Below are 17,058 nucleotides of genomic sequence, written 5' to 3' on the forward strand. Positions count from 1 at the left end.
AAAAGAAATGCAAAAAGGCAAAATGGTTGTCTGAGGAGGCCTTACAAATAGCTGTGAAAAGAAGAGAAGCAAAAACCAAAGGAGAAAAGGAAAGATATACCTATTTGATTTCAGAATTCCAAAGAATAGCAAGGAGATAAGAAAGTTTTCCTCAGTGATCAATGCAAAGAAATAGAGGAAAACAAGAGAATGGGAAAGACTAGAGATCTCTTCAAGAAAATTAGAGATACCAAGGGAACATTCCATGCAAAGATGGGCACAATAAAGGACAGAAATGGTATGGACCTAACAGAAGCAGAAGATATTAAGAAGAGGTGGCAGGAATACACAGAAGAACTATACAAAAAAGATCTTCATGACCCAGATAACCACGATGCTGTGATCACTCACCTAGAGCCAGACATCCTGGAATGTGAAGTCAAGTGGGCCTTAGGAAGCATCACTATGAACAAAGCTAGTGGAGGTGGTGGAATTCCAGTTGAGCTATTTCAAATCCTGAAAGATGATGCTGTGAAAGTGTTGTACTCAATATGCCAGCAAATTTGGATAACTCAGCAGGGGCCACAGGACTGGAAAAGGTCAGTTTTCATTCCAATCCCAAAGAAAGGCAATGCCAAAGAATGCTCAAACTACTGCACAATTGCACTCATCTCCACATGCTAGTAAATACTCAAAATTCTCCAAGCCAGGCTTCAACAGCATGTGAACCATGAATTTCCAGATGCTCAAACTGGTTTTAGAAAAGGCAGAGGAACCAGAGATCAAATTGCCAACATCTGCTGAATTGTCAAAAAAGCAAGAGAATACCAGGAAAACATCTATTTCTGCTTTATTGACTATGCCAAAGTCTTTGACTGTGTGGATCACAACAAACTATGGAAAATTCTTTAAGAGATGGAAATAGCAGACCACCTTACCTGCCTCCTGAGAAATCTGTATGCAGGCCAGGAAGCAACAGTTACAACTGGACATGGAACAACAGACTGGTTCCAAATAGGAAAAGGAGTACATCAAGGCTGTATATTTTCACCCTGCTTATTTAACTTATATGCAGGGTACATCATGAGAGTATATCATGCTTCCTTCAGTCCAGCATGAAGCACAAGCTGGAATCAAAATTGCCGGGAGAAATATCAATAACCTCAGATATGCAGATAACACCACCCTTATGGCAGAAAGCAAAGAACTAAAGAGCCTCTTTAGTGATGAAAGTGAAAAGATGAAAGTGAAAGAGGAGAGTGAAAAAGTTGGCTCAAAACTCAACATTCAGAAAAGTAAGATAATGGCATCTGGTCCCATCACTTCATGGCAAATAGATGGGGGAACAATGGAAACAATGACAGACTTTATTTTTGGGGGCTCCAAAATCATTACAGATGGTGACTGCAGCCATGAAAATAAAAGACACTTGGTGTTTGGAAGGAAAGTTATGACCAACCTAGACAGCATATTAAAAAGCAGAGACATTACTTTGCCAACAAAGGTCTGTCTAGTCAAAGCTGTTTTTTCCAGTAGTCATGTATGGATGTGAGAATTGGACTATAAAGCTGAGTGCCAAAGAATTGATGCTTTTGAACTGTGGTGTTGGAGAAGACTTTTGAGAGTCCCTTGGAGAGCAAGGAGATCCAGCCAGTCCATCCTAAGGAGATCAGTCCTGAGTGTTCATTGGAAGGACGCTGAAGCTGAAACTCCTACACTTTGGCCACCTGATGCAAAGAACTGATTCATTTGAAAAGACCCTGATGCTGGGAAAGATTGAAAGCGGGAGGAGAAGGGAATGACAGAGGATGAGATTGTTGGATGGCATCACCGACTCAATGGACATAAGTTTGAGTAAGCTCCGGGAGTTGGTGATGGACAGGAAGGCCTGGCGTGCTGCAGTCCATTCGGTCACAAAGAGTCGGACACAACTGAGCGACTGAACTGAACTGAACTCAGAAAGATCTGGAACAAACTTTGGCCGTCAGCCGCCAGAAAATTTACATGGAGTGGTTAAGCACATAGATGCTGATGCCAGATAGAATCGGTTCAAATCCCAGTTCCACCACTTAAACCATGAGGGATTTGCGACAAGTTACCTAACCTTGGATATAAACAGTCATGACAAAAGTGTCCCCTAGGGCTGTTGGGAGCATGGAAGTGAAAGTATGTCAGTCAGTCGTGTCCAACTCTTAGCAACCCCCTGGACTGCAGCCCGCCAGGCTCCTCTGTCCATAGATTCTCCAGGCAAGAATACCAGAGTGAGTTGCCCTTCCCTTCTCCAGGGGATCTTCTCAACCCAAGGACTGAACCCAAGGTCTCCCGCTTTGCAGGGAAATTCTTTACCGTCTCAGTCACCAGGGAAGCCCTAGCGCTGTTGGGAGTATGTATATATTCAGTTAATTCAGCAAAGGCACTGAAAACAGTACCTGACTGCAGGAAGCACTGGGGCAGCTTTGGCCATTGTGGGTCATTCCTATACAATCCGCCAGCGTGTCCTTTGGTCTCTGGACCAATAGGGGAAGCCATGTGCATGGGACACTCGGGCATTCAGAGGGCACAGGGCCAGACGGCTACAGAGAATGGGGGTGGGGGTGGAGGCAGAGTTGGTGCAGGCTCCCTCCCGGCCTCCAGGTCTGCTGTGACTCCTGAGCCCTTCTGAGGAGCAACATCTTGGGTTGCCTCCTTGCCACCCCCTGTTCCCCAAAAGCAGCCAGGCTGAGCTAGACATAGCTTCTCTTTAATGGAAATCATGAGTGCTTTGACATAGGAGACCAGCTTGAACGGGAAGGTGTGGCCAGTGCAGCAGGTCAGGATGCTACCCTGCCCCTCTGCCGTGGTCCCAAGGGAGGATGGGTGTGCCAGCTGGAGCTCAGAAGATGTCAGGGACGATATAGTCAGTGTGGATGCCGTCAATCAGCCCATCCCCATTGTTGTGAATGAACCAGCAGGTCACCTCAGCCCCATGTCGGGGGTCCTTCCTGTAGTCTTTTTGCAAGCCCCTGAGGAGAAATATGCCAGCTGGGGTCACCTTTTGGATCCAGCAGGGCTGTACCTCCCCAGGACGCCCACCCGACCCATGTGACACCTAGAAGAAGACCTGGACCAATGATGGAGAAGGCCAAGGGCAGAGATGCTGGGAGACCCACCTGGTGACCGTCAGGCGGCGGTTCTTCACCACCATTGTGGCATCTGTTTTTGTGGGGTCAGAGCCTGGGTGGAGGTCGGACACTTTATAATCAAAGGGGTGGAAGAATTGTCCTGGAAAGGCATGCACAAGACCGTGGTTACCATCGGGGGCCTTGCTGCCCTGTGCTCACCAGGTGCTCCCTGGAGGTTTAGAGTTATGGCACTATTTTTTCCCAAGGGCTTGACTGTTTCTGATAAATTTTAACATCCAAAGCCACCTCTAGTTCACTTACTATAAAGAAGCAGATATGTTGCTTCTATAGGAATTCCAAAGGAATATGGCTGGGGAGAGGGGAGGGAGGGGTAGAGAGCAGGGTCTGCAGGAAGGCCACAAAGAGAAGCAGTGTGGCCATGACCCATCCCACCCAGGAGGTGTCTGGGAGTCCACTGGACCTTTCTCTTTTCTAATTGGACCTCTCCTTACATGCTCTCAGGCTCACTTAAGCTTTAGTTTCACTGTGTTTGATTACAGCCTCTTTGAGGGACAAGCCGTCACCAGGACCCTCTTTGGAGCTCTGAGCCTTGGAGGCCACGTTGGAGGTGCACCTGTCCTGGTGCCTCGCAAAGCTGACCCATGGTGAGTCCTAACACGCCACCCCCCACAGCTCTGCCAGCCTGGCCAGCCGGACATACCCAGCAGCCCGTGTGTCCGTGCTGACATCCGGTGACTATCCAGCACATAGAAGCCCAGGAAGTCCTGGCGGACAGCACTCCCCCTCCACACCCGGTGCAGGACGACCTCGAAGGTGCCCCCGTCCTCCACAGACACCACCAGGTTCCTCTTCCTGTTGATGGTCACCAGCACCCTGTGGGGCCGGGTGCCATGAGGGTGGATGCAGCTTCACTGCACCCCTCCGTTCAGCTGCTCTTGTCCTTGGGACCCAGCTCTTATGACCCCCTCTCCTCTGAGATGGTTGAGTATTTCTTGCTCCACACTTCTTCCCACATGTTGCTGCTGGGTATATTCTGTACAGGCCCTGTGCTAAGCCCTCCATTGAAACTATATCATTCAATTCCCCCTTTGATCCTGTGAGGACCACAGCTCAAAGAGGTTAAGAAGTTGCTCGAGTTCACATAGCTGGTGAGTGACAGAGCCAGGACTTCTACTCCAGCCTGTCAAGTATGAGTCTGTGTTCTTTGACTCATCATATGATCCACTATACTGGACCCTGCCCACCTCTCCCTATAGCTCCACTGAGCAGCACTGGGCTCTGATGCTCGGCAGTGTTTACAGATAAATGAGTGAAGGAAAGAACAAACACTAAACAAGTCATACTAAGACAGCGCTGAAAGACAAGCCCAGAGAACACAAGTTCAGCAGAGGAAGAGACCAGGATGGGTTCAGGGAAGAGGTGGCCCTTGCGCTGGGCCTGGGAGGATGAATTGCTTGATTTGGTGGAGACAGGACTGTGGGGCGAGGGTGCCACAGGAGCTCAGGCAGCCAGGCCCAGAGACACGCATCCTGGAACCAAAGGAAATTGGGAGTGAGGGGTCGGGAATGGTTCACAGGGCCCAGCATGTCTGCACGGAGGCCTTATGACCTCACTCACAGACAGAGCTCAGGGAATGAGGGTCCACAGGCTCGGGGGGTGGGGCTGGCTCTGGGGCTTCATGCCTTGGCCCTCACCACACTCACCCCTGCCTCCCTTCCCAGGCCCCCGCCTAAGCTGGTTACTCATTTTGCCGCAGGAAGGCCTGGTCCCTCCAGGAGAACACGGGCCCGCCAGACCCAGGGTTCAGCGTAATGTTCTGAGGAGTCACTTCCAGCTGGAAGTCAGTTGCGGGGTTTGCGATCCCCAGACGCCCGAAGTACGTGCCCTCATGCTTCCCAGGGCTCCCGGCCTCGTTGCCGATGAGCTGCCCGTTCACTGAGAAGCCTGCAGTAGGGTGAAGGGTCATCAGGTCGGGGGCCAGCTCTCACCAGAACCCTGCCAGCCAGTCTTTGCTCCTGCCCTCCCTCTTTGGTCACTGAGAGCCTCAGCACCCAAGGAGGTAGGCTTTCAGGACAGGTGCAGGCCACACACAGCACAGCCTGCCTCCCTTCCCACCACCCTCTCTGAGATTAGAATGCTCCGTTCTGCGCTCTGAAGGAGGTCTCGCCTCCCCAGGACAGGCCTTGGAGCTGCTTATTCTCCATGACGCAGGGCAGGTGCTGTAGGTGAGTCTTAGGGCCTCTCCACAGAGGCCTCCTCTGAACTGGGCAGCAAGCAGCCTCCTCCCCATTGTCACTGTCCCAAAACTATCCTTGTCTCATGCTCTGAAATGGTCACCTAAGAATCTGTTCACCTGTTTATCTCCCTTCCCTAAACTCCACGAGAGCAGGGACTCTGTCCGGGTTTCCATTGTGTCCCCAGCCCTTTGGATGTGCTCAACAAACATGTGCAGATGACCTGAATGGACTGGGAGGGTGGGAGAAGCGTCCAAGATATGGAGAGGGCATTGTTCTCATCACTGGAGCCCGGGGGCAGCGGGGAGGTTGACTCCAAGACCCCTGCAGCCATGCAGGGCCAAGGGAGGGGTATGCAGCAGGGTCACAGGATAATTTACAGGACTCGGTACAAAATGAAAACAAGGGGCCCCTCCTTCAAAAATTAAGAATTTCAGGATGCAACTGCAGAGCATTAAATCAAGCATGGGGCCCTTCCCATGCACGGTTCCGTGCACCTGCACAGGTCGCATGCCCACAAAGCTGGCCCTATGTAGCGCCCAGGCAGGTGGGTGGGGTGTGACGGCGGCAGGCTGAGCCCAGCCAGGTGGCGGGTACACTGGGTGTGGGCAGTGGGGGCCACAACCACTGTCCTTCCTGGTTATGGCTGAACGCTGAGGGCAGAGGAGCCTGGGCCCCACCCTCTCTGGCAGGGGGTGTGATGTCACCAGTACCTGTGTCAGGATCCTGCACCAGGCTCAGGACCACACCAGGCTCCTCGTTGATGTTGAAGCACAGAGTGTCCTCTTTCTGGGGCACGTGGATGAGGAAGTGCGGGTCAGTATCCACTGAGGGCACAGCATGGAGTCCGTTAGACTGAGCGTTAGGCAGATGGGGCCAGCTGGGAACAAGGGTTCAGCCAGGCAGGAATGTCCCTCAGACCCTCCCAAGGACTCACCGCCAGTCACTTGGTCTGGCAACTTCTTGATGTCGAGGCTGGAGTGCGTTGGAGCAGGCTGGGAGGCCTGTAGCATGAAGGCTGAGCAGCAAGAGTGAACGGCCTTTAGAAGGGAGGTGGCCAGGCTTTCCCTGCAGCTGGTGGCTCCTTCTCTGGGGCCCCTCCCACCCAGGCAGGCTGGCCCGAGACCGCGGGTGCACGAGTGGACATGGAGACTTTGACACCTCTCGGGATGTGGGAATGGAAGTTTGGCCCAGAGCAATGGCCTGGCCTGGAGAAGAAAATGGTAACCCAAACAAGTATTCTTGTTTGGGAAATCCCATTGACAGAGGAGCCCAGTGGGCTATAGTCCCTGGGGTTGCAAGAGTCAGACATGACTGAGCAACTAAATCACCACTACCAGTGTCCTGGCCCCAGCTCGGTCTCCTTCATGAGGACCTGGTGGGCTGGTGGCTCTGGGGTTGGGAGGCCAGGCCTGGGTCAGGGGGAGAGTTCTGAGGGCTCCCAGCGAGAGGGAGCGAGGAGCACTGGAGCAGAGAGAGACAGCCTTAGATGGGCAACACCCTGGGCTTTGCTCAGGACTGAGGGTGGTCCCGTGGAGCAGAGGTAAGACGTGTGTTGTCAGGGTGACGGCCACTTACTCTTTCTGGGTCCCACCATCTCTGTAGAGGACAAGGACAGAGGACAGCGTCACCCTCCCTGCTCCAAGGGCAACTGGGCCAAAACCTCAGTCAGGCCTGGGCAGCCCTCTTCCTGGGGGTCCCAGCCCTCCTCCTGTGGGACTCAGCCCTCTCCTAGGGGTCCCAGCCCTTCTCCTGGGGGTCCCAGTCCTCCTTGCAAACGGATGCTCACACTAAGGGCCCCAAAGAAGGCCCGGGAGTGGAGGGGTTCAGGCTGTGTGAGGGCTCCCCAAACACTCAGGTAGCAACAGTTTGGTTACAACAAAGTGGGGAAGGGCATCTCAGGGAAGGAAGAGACCAAGAAAGGCTGGAGCCAGGCAGGTGTGGGGAGGGGATCTGTGTGTCTGGTGGCCAGAACTGCGCCACTTGCCCAGCCACCCAGAGCCCCTTGCAAAAGTCAACATGATTTAAAAACTCACCCAAGGGCAGAGAATCTAGAAAGGAGAGAAAGGAAAGAGAATTAATGCCCTGGAGGCTTTTGGTTCTCAGAAGCCTCCCCATGCCCACAGCCTCCCCTCAGCCAGCCCATACCGTCCAGGGGCTTATCAATGATGGGCTCCAGGCCGTCCTGGTCTGTCATGCCCCTGACGGTCATGGAGGTCAGTGGGGTCACGAACTGATAGGCCAATGACATCTGCAGGGCCTTTGCTGACACGTTGGCCTTCTCCTCGCCCTCCAACTTCATCCTGCGAGACAGACACCGGCTCCAGGCCTGCAGCTTGGACGACAGTAAACTTGCATTCCCTTGTCCTTTCCTGCTGTTGTTCACTTGTTCAACAGGCATGGAATAAGCCCCCGCAGTGGCCCCACTCAGGGGCTGCCTTCAAGGACCTCATGATTTAAATGCCTCCCATAGAGAAATGGGTTTCCTTGGTGACTCAGATGGTAAAGAATCTGCCTGCAATACGGGAGACCTGGGTTCGATCCCTGGGTCGGGAAGATCCCGTGTTCTTGCCTGGAGAATTCCATGGACAGAGGAGCCTGGAGGGCTATAGTCCATGCGGTTGCAGAGTTGGACATGACTGAGTGACTAACAGTTTCATAGAGAAAACCTGCAGGTTTGGTAGAGCTGGGGGATGTGCCCCAGAATTCAACAGCTGTGACATTCTGGCAAGTGGTCTAACCTCTCTGAACCCCGGTGTGCTCAGTATGTTGTGAGGATGAACTGAGTGTGTCTGGACACAGTAGCCCCACGGGCAAGGGCAGCATCGCCCACAGAGCTAAGTAGGAGCAAACGGCAGGCCGCCCTGTGCCCCCCTGCAGGCCCCGCCCACACATTGACTGCCTGGTTGATATTAACTTAGAGAGCAAAGTCAGAGAACAGTAAATCTGACCTGCTCACACGTTCAAGACTCAGAACCACCCCTTCTTAGTTCAAAGAGCCAGGGGTTGTGGGGGGTGCTCTTGGGCGGTTGTGCCCCCATTCCCCTAGGCAGCCAGTGGGCTGGTACCGCTTGGCCAGCAGCTCCTGGATGGTCAGGTAGGCCCACAGGCGTTCAACGTGGTTCTCCAGCATGTGGCCCCGTTCTCGGAGCAGTTTCTTCATCTCTTCCTCGTCCACCAGGCAGGTTGTCATGAATTCTTGGCCCTCCTGAGAGAGGCGAGGGCGAGAGAGGCTGTGAACCTTTGTCAGCATTCCATCCCCCGTCTTTCCTAAGCCTGCACTTCTCATCCTCACCCATCCATTCCTTCCATAAAAGTTGCCAAGCACCCTCTGTGAGCCAAGTTGACCCAGGCCTCGGGGATCCCAGGGGAGGAGGATCAGGCTCTGCTCTCATAGAGTTACTGTCTCTGGGGGATGCCAGCAAACAGCCGGCCAGTCCACCATGCAACTGTGTCCACCCCACCCCGCTCCTCCAGATGCCCATTCAACTTGCCGCAGCCCACAAGTGTGCCTTTTCTCCTCAGCTACGATATGGGGGCACCTCTTCCCAGGGGTTTGCCATGCACAGGATTATTTCATTTACTCCACACAACTCTCTAGTGCAGTTTTACCCTCATAGTACAGAAAGGCCTAGAGACACGGACCCATTTGATCGATGTCACCCACCTGGAGCCAAGGTCTAGCTCAGCTTTCCTCACTGAAAGCCGGAGTCCTGAACCCTCAGCTACAACCAGACGGCTAGACTCCAGGTCTCCAGGACCCCCGAGCGTGCATGTGCACACGTGCACTGCACTGTGGTACAAAGCTGAGTGTGTAGTAGGTGCTCAGGAAATAGTGTCACTTGAGAAGGAAGACGCTAGCCTCTCACTGCCTCATGCTTTAGGAGGAATGACATGGGGAATAACAGGTGGTCCAGTTGGCTGCAAGGGATGACCACTTATCAAGGCCACTTGAGCCTGCCCTCAGGATGACTGCATTGGGAGAATGTTCAGCCCTGGGGGTGTGTGTGGCCTGGTGGGGTGAGGGCACTCCTCTGGGGAAAGAGAGGCTGCCAAGGGCACAGGGGTGGGGAGCTTCTGAGTGCCTCTCCACCCTTTGCAGCCCTCTATTTACCCCGTGAGCTCGCACGTCCGCCTTGAAGCTGCTCAGTTTGTGGTCAGCAATGCGCCCCGCCACCATGATTTCCGAGCCTTCGTAGTACTGTTTATGGCGGTGCTGGGTCAGGTCTGAGACGGCTTCCCGGGGGTACAGCAACTCCACATCCCTCAGGAGGGGGTTGGCTACCTGCTCATAGAAACCCTGCAGGAATGGGGGGGTGCAGCCTCAGAGCTGGTGGGTCACCCTAGGCATCCAACAGGAAACCCCCTCACAAAGTGGTATGTCAGGATCGCTGCCTTATAGAAGGAATTGCAGGCTCAGGGGTTAAGGAACTGGCTCAAGGTCCCGCAGCTAAGTTGAACTCTACACCAGAGCTTTATCTGCTCTGGGCTGGTGGGTACATGGCTGCCAAGGCTCTGATCCCCATGGTGTGACTTTGAGGGGCTGTGGGAGAGGAGACCTGCAGCTGCTGGGTAGCATCATGGTCCTCGTAGATTCTCTGGACACGTCCATTGTTCTCCAGGGACATGACCTCCAGGAAGTTCAAGTCCACATCATGGCCAAAGCCCAAGTTGTAGAGTGGGAACCTGCCCTTGATGCCATCTCGGACATTCTTGAGGATTTGGGTACGATCCATCACCCCTGCAGCCACACAGCCAGGTAGGGATGGGATGCATGTGGGGCATGAGGGCAACTTGGGGCACCCTCTGGGGGCCAAGCCTCCCATCTTAGACCATCTCCAGTCCCCACTAGCCTCTTGAGGCCACGCCTCTTGCTGTCTCCTCTGGGTGATGCAATAGCTGCTAACAGAGCTCCTAGAAGACTGCCCATTTCCATGGATCCATCATGAGCAAATCTGATTTTAAACCCTCCACGGCTCCTCCCATGGCCTGTGAGGGCCTGCTGACCTTTCCACTCTGTTTTACCTGCTTTATACATGCCTGCACTTCCTGCACAGACCTTGCCGGTGCACAAACCTTGTTTTGTTCAAGCTGCCCCTTCTGCCAGGGATGCCTTCCTGCTTCTCCTCTCCTCCTTCCAGATGGAGCTCAGGGCTCACCTTCCTCCAGGAGGCCTTCTGAGACTCTGCCTGGGTCAGGTGCCCCTTGTCTGTGGTCTTTTGGCCTCCTGGCACCCTGTTCTTTCAGAGCCCTTGACAGAGCATCTGTTCCTGGGTCTGCCTCCCCCAGTGGACCCTGGACTCCTTAAGGGCAAAGATGTTTCTTGTTCTCTTAGTGTCTCTTCTTGGTCCCTACTCCTGTGCTTGGTGAGGTACTGAAAACACAGTTCATTAAATTCAGCCTAGGAGTCCTGCCCCTCCTTCTGGGCCCCGTCCAGCCCTGTGTCATGGAGAAACACTCCCAGTTTCCCACCTCAGGACAGAGGAGCACCTTGGAGCTTCTGCAGACTTTATGGTCTGAACTCTGCTCTTAGACAAGTGCTCAGCTTTACCCTTAGCCTCTCTGCCCCCAGACGGCATCCCCAGTGCCTTCCATAATGAGCAGACCCAACACCTCCCAGGGTATCCCTGATGGCACTTACCTTCTGTGGGCTCGCCATCTGTCAACATGATGAGAATTGAGGCGTGGTTGCTGAGTTCTGGGAGACTTTGCTGAGCTTTGTTCAAGATCTCAATTCCCCTAAGCAGACCTCCATTCAGGTTTGTAGCTGCAAAAAAAGAGAAAGCAGATCAGTGTGTGCCTTCAATCTGAGGGGACAGAGGTGGCATCAAGGTGGCCCCAGACCCCTGCCCCTACCCCCGGCCAGGGAGAATTGCTGCACGAAGTTCCGAGCTGCCTCCAGGTTGGCAGGAGATGCCTGCACCAGCGAACCCTTCCATGACTGCACTGCAGACCCAAAGAGGACCAGGTCGAAGTAGTCCCCTGGCTGCATGTCCCCCAGGATTTTATGGAGCGCCTCCTTGGTCTGTAAGGATAGGACAGTCAGTGGAGGGACAGGGCCCCAGGATAGTGCCTTCTGTAATCTCCAGATGCCCAGTTAAAAGACCCACAGGGTTAGAGGCATGTGGCAGACAAACAGGAGGGGCAAGAAAGCTAGTGGTGACAGGAGAGGAGCCTCCTGCTGAGTGAGCCCTGGGGTGGCTGAGGGCGTGGAGAAGGCAAAGGGACCCAGTGGGAAAGGGAAATGACCAGGAGTTCAGCGGGGCAGGGTTACGACAGAGGACCCCTGGAGGCTGGGTTTCTAAAACCCTGCTTGTCCACCAATGGTTTCACTGTGCCATGGACAGGGCACAGATCATGCGTGTGGAGGGGAGGCTGCTGCCAGCTGCAAGCCATCTCTGGACCCCTGTAATCATCCCCACATGCCTAGAACACAGGTCTCATCTTCCAAGCCCTCCCCCACTGGTAAACGTCATGACTCTGTGGGCCCTGTCACCTTGCTCCTATTCTTGCCATCGAGAAGTGAGTGTACTTGCTCATGGCTGCACAGTGAGAAGTGGCCCTGACCACTGGGATTTCCTGTTAGATTACCCTGCCTCTGGCCAGGGACAGAAGTCCCAAACCCAGGCTCTGCGGGCAAAACTAGTTCGGGGTGGGCGATGGGGTTGAAGAAGCTCCCACTGGGCTGTTCAGAGCCACCATTTACCTGCTTCACTTTCTGGCCTTCCATGGAGGAGCTGATGTCAATCACAAAAACCACATTCTTGTTCAGTTTTTTTAGGTTTTGGGGAGCAAAGAAGTGGGCAAAGTAGTTATTGGCGACCTGAAACACAAACGGGTGAGTGAGGCCGCTCTCAAAAGGACCCCTGTCTGCCCCGTAAGTCTCAGGCTAGAAGTTCAGACTCACCAGGAGGTCACAGGCATCATCCCGATTGACATCGTAAGTCACCTTGAAGTCCCCATTCAGCAAGGTTGTAGAGCACGTGGGGCAGGTTTGCTGCTGGCTCACTGTGGGGCGGAAAAGCACGTGACCCTGGAACAAGCGAGAGTGTGAGGCATTACTGGTTTGCAAGGACAACATAAGATGTGTGCATGTGTGTGTGTGTCGTATATAGCCATAGGAATGAGTCTCATGCGACCCTCACCCTGCTGCTGAGAGTGCACGCCTGTGCAAAGTAGGAGAGAAGACCTGTTTCTTTGCTCACATGCTTCTGAATCATTGGAATTGTCTACAATAAGTATCGCCATTTCGGGTACACAATGAAAAACAAAATAACAGCAGCATGTTGGAAATTCCCTGGCAATCCAGTGGTCAGGACTCTGAGATTTCATTGCTGGGGGCCCAGGTTCAATCCCTGGTTGGGGAGCTAAGATCCCGCAAGCCACACGGTGTGGCCAAAAATTTAAATAATACCAGGATGAGAGACACTTGGCATCTCATAATGTTCAGTGAAAAAAGAACACTGTGCTGGAAAATGGAACCTGCCTGGATAGACAAGGAGAAGGAAGGGCCCAGAGTGGGAGCTTCAGCCTGGTTGAACTTGGTGCTGGTGCTCAGGGAAATTGGGGGTGGTTTGCTGGAAAACTCAGCAGTGGCCACAGGACTGGAAAAGGTCAGTTTTCATTCCAATCCCAAAGAAAGGCAATGCCAAAGAATGCTCAAACTACCACACAATTGCATTCATCTCACATGCTAGTAAATACTCAAAATTCTCCAAGCCAGGCTTCAGCAATATGTGAACCATGAACCTCCAGATGTTCAAGCTAGATTTAGAAAAGGCAGAGGAACCAGAGATCAAATTGCCAACATCTGCTGGATCATCGAAAAAGCAAGAAAGTTTCAGAAAAAAACATCTATTTCTGCTTTACTGACTATGCCAAAGCCTTTGACTGTGTGGATCACAGAAATCTCCTGCAGAAAATTCTGAAGGAGATGGGAATACCAGACCACCTGACCTGCCTCTTGAGAAACCTATATGCAGGTCAGGAAGCAACAGTTAGAACTGGACATGGAACAACAGACTGGTTCCAAATAAGAAAAGGAGTACGTCAAGGCTGTATATTGTCACCCTGCTTATTTAACTTCTATGCAGAGTACATCATGAGAAAGACTGGGCTGGAGGAAGCACAAGCTGGAATCAAGATTGCCGGGAGAAATAACCTCAGATATGCAGATGACACCACCCTTATGGCAGAAAGTGAAGAAGAGCTAAAGAACCTCTTGATGAAAGTGAAAGAGAAGAGTGAAAAAGTTGAGTAAGCTCCGGGAGTTGGTGATGGACAATGAGGCCTGGCGTGCTGTGGTTCATGGGGTCGCAAAGAGATGGACACGACTGAGTGACTGAACTGAACTGAACTGTCCTCAATACATTTCTGTACCTCCGTACTTTCCATATTTTTCTTAAGGACCCTTTCTTTTTACATTTTGTTTGTTGGTTATAAAAGTAAAATATGTTCATTAAAGATATTTGAAAAGAATTACTAGGAAGACAAAGACGATTCCCTTGGTCCCCTACTGAAAGCAAGCGTTTGCTAGCACTCCACCGTGTCGCATTTTGTTTCTAAGGAACCCCTCCAAAACTGTAGGAAACATTTCTTCTAAGTGAACTGTTACAGTCACTACCAAAGGTGGGTGGGGAATAAACGGTTTGCTCCTGGCTCTAGTTGAGAGCAAGTTAGGAAGCGGGGCACTAGCTGGGTATCACCCATCCATATGCCGCACTCCTGAGGAACCGGGGTAGGAGCAAGCAGGATGCTCCTGGAATTCTTGTAGATGGGTGGGAAGCGACAAGTGGTAAGTGACTGGGTAGGCCAACATCCTTGCCAAACTTAATCATGTTTCCAAGAACACTGGGTCTTGGAATGCTGAGGTTTACACATGTGTCCTATATACCGTGAATGCTTTCCCAGGAGTATGAGATAAGCAAAGAGGAAACTGAGGCTTAAGCAAGCCAGCAACTCGCTGCAGACCAGGCAGACAGACCCTCCCCAGCCTTAGGCTTTTGAGAATCAGAAGTGCTGAGTTCTCTTCTCTCTCCCATAGGGCAGCCTGCAGCCCCTGCCTGGTTGAGCTAGGCTGAGAAGTCTCTGAGGGCTCCGCCATCTGACGCACCTTTTTCCCTGAGAAGGACTTCTTGATAAGTTGGGCAGCCAGTTCCTTGGGGAGGAAGGAGGCCTCGACATCCAGCTTCCTGATCCCCTGGGGCTCAAAGATGTCCACGTCGATCTGTGGCATTGAAACAACTCCTGCACCAAGGCTCGCATTTGGGAACCATCATCAAGTCTCAGCCAAGAGCCAGCGTGTATCCTGGCCCCCCCTACCATATGCAGCGCCCACCCAGCTCTCAGCACAGGGCCTGGCATGTCACAGGCATTCCAAAAATATTGGCCAAATGAAGATGTGCATGTCTGTGCCCCTCAACTCAGCCACCACTTACGTGCCAGCCACAATGACAGCCCCTCAGGCTGTCTGGGAGTTGCCTACAAAATCCCTGAACATTCACTATCTCTCATGATCTTTGCAGCACTTCTGGGACACACAGAACCCCCATTTAACAGATGAGCAAGCTGAGGCTCAGAAGGAGAAGGCTGGAGGGTTCAGGGAGCCACAGAGAGCCACTGGAGCCCACCTGGAAGAGTTAGTACCCTCCCTGTGTGCCCAGGACTGCACACAGAGGGTGCTGAGCTTACATGTGCAGCCACAGTGAGGGAAAGGCAAGAGCCTGGCTCCTGAGACCTCACGCCTGCCTGTGGTCACCCGCGAGCTACCTCAAAATGCTGCACCAGCTGCTGGGGCTTGACTTTGATGACAATGTCGTACTGCATGAGCTTCCGCCTCAGCACCTCCTCATAGGTCAGCCGGAACGTGGCCTTGCTCCGTGGACCGACGATGATGTGGATGGAGAACTGCTCCATTGTTCTCCCTGAGGCCCTGGATGTGCCACCAGGGCCAAAACCAGACACGTCACATGGTAAGTGACGTGTGGGTCCTTGTCACTTAAAACATACTCCTCAGAATCAATTTCTCTTATTTTTAGTGCTTCCCCCAGCCTTCTTTGACCCTCACCCTGCCTTAGCTGACTGGCCAGAGTCAGGGCCCCCTTCTCCAGAGGTCTTGTCCAGCACACCTGTGCTAGCAGTGGGTTTGACCAGTTTACTCCCATCCCCTCATCTGGGGCTGCCCTCCACCCAAGACACCTTGCAGCCTTCAGATCCATGCTGGCAGGGGGTGGGTGGCACTAGAGATTGGGCCGGCAGGGCCCAGAGCTCACCTGACAAGTCCTGCATTCTCTCCTGAGATGGCTGCTTTCCGGTATTGCTTCCATGCAGTCACTTTGTCCTTTATGTCTCCAGTGAAGGCATTTTCATCTGCTGTGCTGCAGGGAGGAAGAAGCCATCAGGGCAGTGCCCCTCCCCCACCACATGGGGCCTTGAGTCGGGGGCACTCCCAGTTCGGGGTTGGGGGGGAATGGAGGCGGGGGGTAGCACTGAGGAGGTCCTGTCCAGGTGAGCACTTGGGGGAGGGCTTCCCCTGCCAGTCTCCCGCTGACCCCAGAGTAGCTCAGGGACCCTAGCACGGAGGTGGGCAGCCCCGGCCACAGGGTCCAGCAGTAAGCCTTGGGTGCTGGCCTGTGCTCCTGGGCCCTCGGCTGAAAACATTCTGTCAGAGGCTTTGGTTTGCTCTCCAAGATGGCAGCCCAGAGCAGGCCCTAAAGGGCTTTTCAGTCCCTCAGAGCTGGGTCTGGCCCTTGGCCCTTGGGTATGAGGGGAGCCCTGGCTGTGGGCTGGGCCTGGTGAACCAGGCAAGGCACGCACATGGCAAAGTCGCTGATGAAGGCCGTCTTGGGTATTTCCACGTTGAAGGACACTTCCTTGGCTGTGTCAGCGCTGTTGACCACTTGGCTGGTGATGATGTAGTGGGCGAAGCGAGAGGTGACTTTGCAGTTGACTTTCAAACTGCGGATGACCACACCATCGACAGCCTAAAGTGGGATGTGCAGGAGGTGGCCTAGGATGGGGGCCCCCCAGCACCCAGCTCTGACATGGGTGCTATTCTGTATGCCTGAAACAGTGCCATGGGAATTGAGGTGGCTAGAGAGCCCCTGTCTGTGGGAGTCGGGAGTCCCCCTGCCCAGGGGCGTGCCCCAAAACCTGGGGGAAACTGGCGGTAATAATGGCCCCACCACAGACCCCTTTGCCGAGACCCACACTCACTGCATCCACAGCCATTCGCTTCTGTAAAACAAAACCAGGGCAAGTGTGAATGCAAGCACTCAGGGGACCAGGGCCTATCTGTTAAGGCATGGGAGTGGGATGTAGCCTGTGTCCTCAACACCCCAGCTTCATCTCCCCAGTGCTGCTAAGGGGTCCTCTCCCTTCAGAGGAAGTCGAGGTGGGTGGGGAAAGCCCCCATCCCTGGGCTCCCTTCCAGGCTCAGCTGCCTGGTTCTGGCCCAGGGCTATACCCACATACCTTGCCACCTTTGGGATTGCGTGTGGGTGAACCCTGAGCGGCCACGGCCTGCAGGGCGAGCAGGGACACCAGGCACACGCAGAGGAGCCCCCGCAGCCCCATCGTGCCGCGCGTGATCTCAAGACTCCTGCTGCCTTGTCACCTCACTCAGACCATGAGTAAATACAATGCTGGATAAACACAGATTAAACATTAGACAAGGTCAGGGCAAGTATTACAATTTGAGGGATCAAAAGTTGACAGTGAAAGCT

At 53.4% G+C, this 17,058-nt stretch overlaps 2 protein-coding genes and 1 long non-coding RNA gene across 4 annotated transcripts in view; 2 read left to right on the forward strand and 1 right to left on the reverse strand.

Moving 5' to 3' along the window:
* LOC147348403 (uncharacterized) overlaps positions 1-3,746 on the forward strand; it is a 10,146-nt gene extending 6,400 nt beyond the window's left edge. Inside the window, exon 3 of the long non-coding RNA XR_015151580.1 lies at positions 3,641-3,746. This is a non-coding gene — a long non-coding RNA (uncharacterized LOC147348403). The remainder of the gene's footprint in view (positions 1-3,640) is intronic.
* On the reverse strand, positions 2,701-16,962 carry ITIH1 (inter-alpha-trypsin inhibitor heavy chain 1). 2 transcript variants are annotated; one of them, XM_086367631.1, is made up of 22 exons: positions 16,808-16,962; positions 16,550-16,570; positions 16,151-16,317; positions 15,607-15,711; positions 15,104-15,266; positions 14,448-14,561; positions 12,243-12,368; positions 12,042-12,158; positions 11,192-11,360; positions 10,977-11,102; positions 9,895-10,076; positions 9,450-9,635; positions 8,404-8,543; positions 7,484-7,638; positions 7,372-7,386; positions 6,914-6,934; positions 6,273-6,353; positions 6,049-6,162; positions 4,844-5,045; positions 3,802-3,974; positions 3,129-3,240; positions 2,701-2,981 (listed from the first exon to the last, which is right to left on the reverse strand). In XM_086367631.1, the coding sequence occupies exons 1-22, from the start codon at positions 16,907-16,909 to the stop codon at positions 2,852-2,854; spliced, it is 2,721 nt and encodes a 906-aa protein (XP_086223757.1). In that variant the 5' UTR covers positions 16,910-16,962; the 3' UTR covers positions 2,701-2,851. The 2 variants fall into 2 exon arrangements, with proteins under 2 accessions (XP_086223757.1, XP_086223759.1); XM_086367633.1 differs by having other exon boundaries at positions 8,404-8,540; positions 16,808-16,946.
* NEK4 (NIMA related kinase 4) overlaps positions 15,170-17,058 on the forward strand; it is a 40,735-nt gene continuing 38,846 nt past the window's right edge. Inside the window, exon 1 of the mRNA XM_086367639.1 lies at positions 15,170-15,306. Within this exon, the coding sequence (XP_086223765.1) occupies positions 15,271-15,306 (36 nt within the window). The 5' untranslated portion in view covers positions 15,170-15,270. The remainder of the gene's footprint in view (positions 15,307-17,058) is intronic.

Source organism: Bos grunniens, chromosome 22, assembly GCF_055505025.1.
Source record: "Bos grunniens cultivar Pamir isolate PY7600 chromosome 22, Bosgru_T2T1.0, whole genome shotgun sequence".
Classification (NCBI taxonomy): Eukaryota; Metazoa; Chordata; class Mammalia; order Artiodactyla; family Bovidae; genus Bos; species Bos grunniens.

Coding starts and splice junctions, on each gene's coding strand:
- ITIH1 (XM_086367631.1), bottom strand. CDS start 16,909: ATGGGGCTGCGGGGGCTCCTCTGCGTGTGCCTGGTGTCCCTGCTCGCC. Junction 14,562..15,103: donor AGCTGGTGCAGCATTTTGAG/GTAGCTCGCGGG, acceptor TCAATGCCACAG/ATCGACGTGGACATCTTTGA. Junction 8,544..9,449: donor CGGACGTGCGAGCTCACGGG/GTAAATAGAGGG, acceptor CGCCTCTCTCAG/GAGGGCCAAGAATTCATGAC.